The sequence below is a fragment of the Danio rerio genome, chromosome 2, assembly GCF_052040795.2.
Source record: "Danio rerio strain M-AB ecotype USA chromosome 2, GRCz13ab, whole genome shotgun sequence".
In the NCBI taxonomy this organism is placed as follows: Eukaryota; Metazoa; Chordata; class Actinopteri; order Cypriniformes; family Danionidae; genus Danio; species Danio rerio.
Window position 1 is genome coordinate 63,125,001 of NC_141022.1, and position 10,000 is coordinate 63,135,000.

At 39.3% G+C, this 10,000-nt stretch overlaps 1 protein-coding gene across 22 annotated transcripts in view; it reads left to right on the top strand.

The window, feature by feature from the left end:
- si:ch1073-391i24.1 overlaps positions 1–10,000 on the top strand; it is a 329,366-nt gene that overhangs the window by 149,014 nt on the left and 170,352 nt on the right. For all 22 annotated transcript variants that reach the window (XR_015477484.1, XR_015477485.1, XR_015477486.1 and 19 more), the window contains 1 exon segment: positions 5,510–5,625. Coding sequence is in view for 8 of the 22 variants with exons in the window: in NM_001443393.1 (NP_001430322.1) it covers positions 5,510–5,625 (116 nt within the window). In the remaining 14 variants the exon portion in view is untranslated.

The following is a 10,000-nucleotide window of genomic DNA, read 5'->3' on the forward strand; positions in this document are numbered from 1 at the left end:
CACAGAGATTGGCAGCTCTATTAGTGAAATCTGATGACTTCAGTAATCTTTGCTGCATTATACGCCAATGGCGACAGTTCATAAGAGTGAAAAAGCGTCGGGGTTTTCCCAAAGTTTGTAAATAAACACATTAAAGGTCCTCTAATATCAGATTAGATTTTGCTCTTTTAATAAACTTTTCTTTTCCTTTGTGTGTTTGTATTTCTCTATGTTCTTCATTTCAAGAGATAAAAGGATCTCAACGTGCCTCTGTGAGCTTGATATAAGGATTATTGACTGTTTTGTCCAATGTAAGTATGCAAAAATAAATAAATAAACCAGTGCTTCATTACATGAAGGAAAATGACTTTAAAAGATGGCAGGATCAATATATTATTTTAACACAGATTTTGGCAGGTCTATTAGTGAAATCTGATGACTTTAGGAATCATTGCTGTATTATAGTGTAAAAAGTGCATTTGCCCAAAGTTTGCAAACCTGTAAATCTAGAAGTATTAAAGATCTCTTAATATCCTTTTAGATTTTGGTTTTGAATGCGCTTCTCTTTTCACATGTGTATTTGTAAGGCTTTATATTGTTTATTTCCAAAGATGTAAGGATCTCAAAGTAGCTTCTTGAGCTTTATAGACACGATTATTGACAGTTTTGTCCAATATCATGCAAAAATAAACCTGCGCTCAATTACATGAGGAAAAAATTACTTCAGAGCATTGGCAGCATCAATATATTATTTTAACACTGAGATTGGCAGGTCTGTTAGTGAAATCTGATGACTTCTGGAATCATTGCTGCATTATACGCCAATAGTGTAAAAAGTGCATTTGCCCAATGTTTGCAAGCATGTAAATGTAGAAGTATTACAGATCTCTTAATATCCTTTAAGATTTTGTTTTTTAATGCACTTCTCTGTTCACATGTGTATTTGTAAGGCTCTATATTGTTTATTTCCAAGGATGTAAGGATCTCAAAGTGGCTCTTTAAGCTTTATAGACAGAGTTATTGACAGTTTTGTCCAACATCATGCAAAAAAATCCTGCACTGAAATTGCATGAGGGAAAAATGACTTTAGAGCTTTGGCAGCATCAATATATTATTTAAACACAGAGATTGGCAGGTCTATTAGTGAAATCTGATGACTTTGCTGCATTATACACCAATGGCGACAGTTCAAACGAGTGAAAAAAGTACATTGTCCAATATTTGACGTCCTGTAAATATAGACATGTTGCAGATCTCTTAATATCCTTTTAGATTTTGGTTTTGAATGCACTTCTCTTTTCACATGTGTATTTGTAAGGCTCTATATTGTTTATTTCCAAAGATATAAGGATCTCAAAGTGTCTCCGTGAGCTTTATAGACAGGATTATTGACAGTTTTGTCCAACATCATGCAAAAATAAACCTGCGCTCAAATTACATGAGGAAAAAATGACTTCAGAGCATTGGCAGCATCAATATATTATTTTAACACAGAGATTGGCAGGTCTGTTAGTCAGATTGGATGATTTTAGTAAGGTTTGCTGCATTATATGCCAATGGCGACAGTTCAAAAATGGTGAAAAAAGTATATTTTCCCAACGATTCCAAGCCTTTAAATGTAGAAGTATTACAGATCTCTTAATATCCCTTTAGATTTTTTTTTAATGCACTTCTCTTTTCACATGTGTATTTGTAAGGCTCTTTATTGTTTATGTGCAAAGATGTAATGATCTCAATGTGCCTCCGTGAGCTTTATAGACACGATTATTGACAGTTTTTTCCAATATCATGCAAAAATACACCTGCACTTAAATTACATGAGGGAAAATGACTTTAGAATGATGGCAGCATCAATATATTATTTTAACACAGAGATTGGCAGGTCTATTAGTGAAATCTGATGACTTTACTGCATTATACGCCAATGGCGACAGTTCAAACGAGTGAAAAAAGTACATTGTCCAATATTTGAAGTCCTGTAAATATAGACATGTTGCAGATCTCTTAATATCCTTTTAGATTTTGGTTTTGAATGCGCTTCTCTTTTCACATGTGTATTTGTAAGGCTCTATATTGTTTATTTCCAAATGTATAAGGATCTCAAAGTGGCTCAGTGAGCTTTATAGACACGATTATTGACAGTTTTGTCCAACATCATGCAAAAATAAACCTGCGCTCAAATACATGAGGGAAAAATTACTTCAGAGCATTGGCAGCATCAATATACTATTTTAACACAGAGATTGGCAGGTCTGTTAGTCAGATTGGATGATTTTAGTCATCTTTGCTGCGTTATACGCCAATGGCGACAGTTCCAAACAGTGTAAAAAGTGCATTTGCCCAAAGTTTGCGAGCCTGTAAATCTAGAAGTATTAAAGATCTCTTAATATCCTTTTAGATTTTGGTATTTAATAAACTTTTCTTTGTTCCATGTGTATTTTTAAGTCTTTATGTTTTCCGTATCTAGAGATATAAGGATCTCAATGTGCCTCCGTGAGCTTTATAAACAGGATTATTGACAGTTTTGTCCAATATCATGCAAAAATAAACCTGCGCTCAAATTACATGAGGGAAAAATGACTTTAGAATGATGGCAGCATCAATATGTTATTTTAACACAGAGATTGGCAGGTCTGTTAGTCAGATTTTATGATTTAAGTAATCTTTGCTGCATTGTATGCCAATGGCGACAGTTCATAAGTGAAAAAAGTACATTGTCCAATATTTGAAGTCCTGTAAATATAGACATGTTGCAGATCTCTTAATATCCTTTTAAATTTTGGTATTTAATAAACTTTTCTTTGTTCCATGTGTACTTTCATGTCTTTATGTTTCTCATTTCTAGAAATATGAGCATCTCAATGTGCCTCTGTGAGCTTTATAAACAGGGTGTTTATCCAGTATCAGTTCTGAATGGATGTAAAAGTAAACCTGAGCTCAGTCATGCGCATGTTTACACCACAGGTGGAGATCTGCATGTTGTTATTGACTTTATTTGTCACCAGATTGACATGGCCATTGTAACCTAATTGTGTTGAGACTATTGATCTTCCATTGATTTGCCATTGAACAAGCGGCTCATTATGCTGCTCGACGCTGCACACTGGCATTTCCATATTATATTATTTAACTTTTGGCAGATTATTTTGCTTGTTTTAATGAAAAACTCACTTCATTTTTGACTCATTATTTCTGAAAACAACATGATATTATTTGCTTGTCTAAAACTGCTTCCTGATGTAAGAGTTTTCTGATATTTGGACTAGAACAAGACAAAACCTCTGAGTAAGAGAAGCATGTTTTACGGTGTATCAGGGAAAACTCTACTGTCAATAAGAGCAAGACAGAAGAGAATAATACAGGTGCTGAAACACTGAGAGCGGATTAAATGATCAGTGTTTCCGTGTCTGTGCAGGATCAATTCAAGGTCACGGCGGTCTGGTCAAACATTATACATCATAACTGGATTTAAATGAACCTTCATCTCTCTGATGCGCCGGCTCTTAAATGCATATTGACCCAGATATGAGTGCGCTTTGTTGTGGAGACTAATGAGAACTGGTTTAAAGGCCGATCGATAGAGTTAAGGGTGGTGTTTTAGGGGAATATTATTAGCAGATGAAATGAAAAAGCCATACAGAGATGACTCTTGCGGAAAACAAGAAGGTTGAGGGGCTGATATTGATATTAGTGGTGGAACATGCTGTAATGCTGGAGCCCAGTTAATGAGAATCACTGCAAACACCTATTAATACTCCTCTTCTGTGTGTGTTTGTGTGTGTGTGTGTGTGTGTGTGTGTGTGTGTGTGTGTGTGTGTGTGTGTGCGCAGGTGTGTGTGTGTGTGTGCGCGTGTGTGTGTGTGTGTGTGTGCGCGTGTGTGTGTGTGTGTGCGCGTGTGTGTGTGCGCGTGTGTGTGTGCGCGTGTGTGTGTGTGTGTGTGTGCGTGTGTGTGTGTGTGTGCTGGAAAACGAGATGCACACACTGAACTTTTGCAGAAGTCACTTGAGATATGTGAAGTGATTTAATTATCTGCTAATGAAATCTGAGAAATAATTTAGCTCTCATTTCCAATAAGTGTGTTTATTTGCACTGTTTTCAGCTTTTATTTTTCTTTATTTTAGTCTTAAATGTGTCTTAAGTCTCTTACACACACACACACACACACACACACACACACACACACACACACACACACACACACTAACATCTCTATATGTATGGATGTGTGCATATGAGTTTGTGTGTGCGTGATATTTATATGCATATGCCTGTGTTTGTGTGTGTGTGCGTGCGCGTGCATGCGTGTGTGCGTGTGCGTGCGTTTGTGTGTGGGGGGGTGGGTGGGTGGGTGTGTTTGGGTGTATGTGCGTGCGCGCGTGTGTGCGTGTGCATGTGCGTGTGTGTTTGTTTGTGTGTTTGTGTGTGTGGGGGTGGGTGGGTGTGTTTGTGTGTGTGTGTTTGTGGGTGCTCGCTTGATATTTATATCTATTTTCCTATGTGTGTGTATTAATATGTTTGTTTATACGCTTGTGTGTGTGCTTGTGCATGTGGATGTGTGTGTGTGTGTGTGTTTGTGTGTGTGTGCATGCTTGAGTGTAAGTGATGTATGTATATGTGATTATATATATAAGTTTGTGTGTGCGTGCGTGCGTGTGTGAGAGAGTGTAAGTAAGTTAGTGTGAGTGCGTGTGTGCCATGTGTGTGTGTGTGTGTGTGTGTGTGTGTGTGTGTGCTTGTGATGTAAATGTATATGTGATGTTTAAATATATATATACTTTTCTGTGTGTGTGTGTGTGTGTGTGCGCGTGCATATGTGTGTGTGATAGAGTGTAAGTGAATGTGAATATGTTTGTTTATACGCTTGTGTGTGTGCTTGTGCATGTGGATGTGTGTGTGTGTGTGTGTGTGTGCATGCTTGAGTGTAAGTGATGTTTGTATATGCGATTATATATATAAGTTTGTGTGTGCGTGCGTGTGTGTGAGAGAGTGTAAGTGAGTTAGTGTGAGTGCGTGCGTGTGCCATGTTTGTGCGTGCGTGTGTGTGTGTGTTTGTATCTTATATGTATGCGTGTGTGTCTGTATGGTGTGATATTTAAATGCCTGTGTGTGTGTGCGTGTGTGTGCATGTGAGTGCGTGTGTGTGTGCGTGTGTGTGCGTGTGTGTGTGTTTGTATCTTATATGTATGCGTGTGTGTCTGTATGGTGTAATATTTATATGCCTGTGTGTGTGTGTGTGTGTGTGTGCGTGTGTGTGTGTGTGTGTGTGTGATGTATAAATGAATGTATGTGTGATGTTTATATGTATGTATATACATATATATGTTTGTGTGCGCACATGTGTGCTCCTGCGTGTGTATGTTTGTGAGTGTGCGTGTGTATGTGTGTGCGCGCATGTATATGTGTGATATATATAAATATATATATGAGTTCATCTGTGATGTATATATATATAAATATGTTTGTGTGTGTGCGTGTGTGTGTGTGCGTGTGTGTGTAGTCCAGTAATGTGTGTCTGTTTCTCTTCTTCAGTGAACACGCCGCACTTCCTCCACATTAAGGGTGTGGAGGTGAACGCAGGACAGACGGCCACATTTCACTGCACCGTCAACGGAGAGTGGAGAGACAACTTCAACCTGTGGCTGCAGGTCACACACACACACACACACACACACACCTCCACACACTACCTCATATACACACAAACACCAAATCAGCACACACACACTACCACATATAGACATACATGCATGCATGCACACACACACACACACACACACACAGACACACACACACACAAAGGCATATAAATATCACATGCATAGAGACACGCACGCGCTCACACTCGCTTACACTCTCTCTCACACACACATATGCACGCAAGCACACACACACAAAAGTATATATATATATATATATATTTAAACACACATATACATATTCAGCACATGCATATTCTCTCAGCTTTTGTTGTGCGGGTAAAACTACATTACCCATAATGCTGTGCAGAAAATCCACCAATCGGACAGTCGCAGTAAATAAAGTGCAGCAAAATCTTTAGCCCCACCCACTCGGGTGACATGAAAAACTTCAATAATTGTGTTATATTCATCCCTCATTTTTAACACGTGCAATGCTTCATGGGATTGTAGTTCTCTCCATCAGTGAGGTCCATCATTGTGTCTTTGTGTCTGATTTAGATAACATCTTCACACCCTCATGAGAAAGGCTCAGTTCTTCTAGAAGCAGTGCAGGGTTTGTCTTTCTCCACTCCTCAGGATTGTGCGTCAGGTTTCCTCTTCTGCTCAGGATGAGAGCACAGTTTTGATGTTCCTCTGTTTGCTAATGGAATATTAATAAGGCGAGGGCTGCTCCGGTGGTCCGCTGAGTGTGTAAAACACCCAGAATCCCTCATGTTGGTCAGAATGATGATCTGTGACGGTTCACCATCATTACTCTGCTGAGTCTAATGCAGTTCAGCTTCTTCTCTGATGCTGGTTTGTATCAGCTTTATGACCAATTACAGCACACACATCTGACCATGTCTGACCAATCACAGCAGGGATATCTGATCAATCACAGTCGAGACATCTGACCTATCACAGCAGAGACATCTGACCAATCACAGCAGAGACATCTGACCAATCACAGCAGAGACATCTGACCAATCACAGCAGAGACATCTGACCAATCACAGCAGAGACGTCTGACCAATCACAGCAGAGACATCTGAATGTTGATTGTTGTTGGGGGGAATGATGAAGAACTGGTTTGTTTGAGGGGAGTAATAGATCATTAACTCTTTCTAACTAACTAACTTTTCAAACTAACTAGTTTTCAATCCTTCCCCTTAACAACACTCAACAAACTAGTTCTCAAACTAAGTAGTTCTCATGATAACTAGTTCTCCATCATTTCCCTCAACAACACTCAACAAACTAGTTCTCAAACCGACTAGTTCTCAAACTAACTAGTTTTCCATCATTCCCCTCAACAACACTCAACAAACTAGTTCTCAAACTGACTACTTCCCTTACTTACCTTCCCTTCTTGAACACTCAACAAAAAAAATCAAACTAACTAGTTCTCAAACTAACTAGTTCTCCATCATTTCCCTCAACAACACTCAACATACTAGTTCTCAAACTGACTAGTTCTCAAACTAACAAGTTTTCCATTCTTCCCCCAGCAACACTCAATAGACTAGTTCTCAAACTAATTAGTTCTCCATCCTTCCCCCAACAACACTCAACAGGCTAGTTCTCAAACTAATTAGTTCTCCATCCTTCCCCCAGCAACACTCAATAGACTAGTTCTCAAACTAATTAGTTCTCCATCCTTCCCCCAACAACACTCAACAGGCTAGTTCTCAAACTAATTAGTTCTCCATCCTTCCCCCAGCAACACTCAATAGACTAGTTCTCAAACTGACTAGTTCTCAAACTAACTAGTTCTCCATCCTTCCCCCAACAACACTCAACAAACTAGTTCTCAAACTAATTAGTTCTCCATCCTTCCCCCAGCAACACTCAATAGACTAGTTCTCAAACTAATTAGTTCTCCATCCTTCCCCCAACAACACTCAACAGGCTAGTTCTCAAACTAATTAGTTCTCCATCCTTCCCCCAGCAACACTCAATAGACTAGTTCTCAAACTAATTAGTTCTCCATCCTTCCCCCAACAACACTCAACAGGCTAGTTCTCAAACTAATTAGTTCTCCATGCTTCCCCCAGCAACACTCAATAGACTAGTTCTCAAACTAATTAGTTCTCCATCCTTCCCCCAACAACACTCAACAGGCTAGTTCTCAAACTAATTAGTTCTCCATCCTTCCCCCAGCAACACTCAATAGACTAGTTCTCAAACTGACTAGTTCTCAAACTAACTAGTTCTCCATCCTTCCCCCAACAACACTCAACAAACTAGTTCTCAAACTAACTAGTTCTCCATGCTTCCCCCCGACAACACTCAACAAACTAGTTCTCAAACTAACTAGTTTTCCATTCTTCCTCCAAGCAACACATAACAAACTAGTTCTCAAACTGACTAGTTCTCAAACTAACTAGTTCTCCATTCTTCCCCCCGACAACACTCAACAAACTAGTTCTCAAACTGACTAGTTCTCAAACTAACTAGTTCTCCATCCTTCCCCCAACAACACTCAACAAACTAGTTCTCAAACTAACTAGTTCTCCATGCTTCCCCCCGACAACACTCAACAAACTAGTTCTCAAACTAACAAGTTTTCCATTCTTCCCCCAGCAACACTCAATAGACTAGTTCTCAAACTAACTAGTTCTCCATGCTTCCCCCCGACAACACTCAACAAACTAGTTCTCAAACTGACTAGTTCTCAAACTAACTAGTTCTCCATCCTTCCCCCAACAACACTCAACAAACTAGTTCTCAAACTAACTAGTTCTCCATGCTTCCCCCCGACAACACTCAACAAACTAGTTCTCAAACTAACTAGTTTTCCATTCTTCCTCCAAGCAACACATAACAAACTAGTTCTCAAACTGACTAGTTCTCAAACTAACTAGTTCTCCATTCTTCCCCCCGACAACACTCAACAAACTAGTTCTCAAACTAACTAGTTTTCCATTCTTCCCCCAGCAACACTCAATAGACTAGTTCTCAAACTGACTAGTTCTCAAACTAACTAGTTCTCCATCCTTCCACCCAACAAAACTAAAAAATACTAGTTCTTAAACTGACTAGTTCATCATCATTATCCTCAACAACACTCAACCAAATAGTTCTCATACCAGTGATTGATGAGTGACTAGTTTGTTGTTGCTGAGTGGATTTATGAAGAACTAGTTAGTTTGAGAACTAGTTTGCTGATCTTTGTGAGGGGAGGGATTGAGAACTAGTGAGTTGTGTCTTGTTGAGGGAACAACAGAGAACTAGAACTTCTTTTTTTTGACTGTTGTTGAATAGAGTGATGGGGAACTAGTTAGATTAAGAACTAGTTTGTTAAGTGTAATTATGAAGAACTAGTTAGTTTGAGAACAACTTTGAGTCTTCTTGAGGGAAGTGATGGAGATCTAGTTAGTTTGGTGCTGTTGAGTGGAATGATGGAGACCTAGTTTGAGAACTAGTTTGTTGAGCCTGATTTAGGGGAGGGATGGAGAACTAGTTAGTTGTGTCTTGATAGGGGAACCAATAGAGAACTAGTTAGTTTGAGAGTTTGTTAGTTGGAGAATTAGTTTGTTGAGTGGAATGATGGAAAACTAGTTAGAGATGTCTTGTTAAAGGAGTGATGAATAAGTTAGTTTAAGAACTAGTTTGTTGAGTGTTGTTGAGGGTGGACGGATGCTTTAGTTATGATGGCAGTGATTGAGATCTAGTCAGCTGAGTGTTATCAAAGGAAGCGATGGGGAACTAGTTAGTTTGAGAACTAGTTGTGTATTGTTGAGTGTGGATGGATCTCCTGGTTGTGACAGGAGTGATGGAGAACTAATTAGCTGAGTGTTATCAAAGGAAGCGGTGGAGAACTTGTTGTGCGTGTGTTTTTCTGAGTTCTGGATGAGCACCAGAGCTGTTTGTTAGCGTTTGCTCTTCGTGTCGTCGCCAGGCAGTTTATCACTTAAACAAACATGTCCTCATTAACAGAAGAGAGCGATCCAAACATTAAGAGCAGTCCCTGATGACAGTAATGAAGAAATATCACTGACGAACAAATGGCCTCCATCTGCTTGCTGAACCACATGACAGCTGGAGAACACTGCGTGCGTGTGTGTGTGTGTGTGTGTGTGTGTGTGTGTGTGTGTGTGTGTGTGTGTGATACACTGCTGAAGACACTGAGCCAAGTTAAAGTCACTTGTTTTACAATGAAGAACCTCAGACGAGGGATAAATGGACTCGTAACCCAGCTCACATTTCAGTCAGATATTGTAAATCAGTAGATCAGACTCAACAGATCCTCATTTCTGCACATGAACACATTCACTGACACCGCAGAATCTTCAGTATTTCCTGTTCTTAATCAATAGTCTTTCTGTTCATCTAATGATAA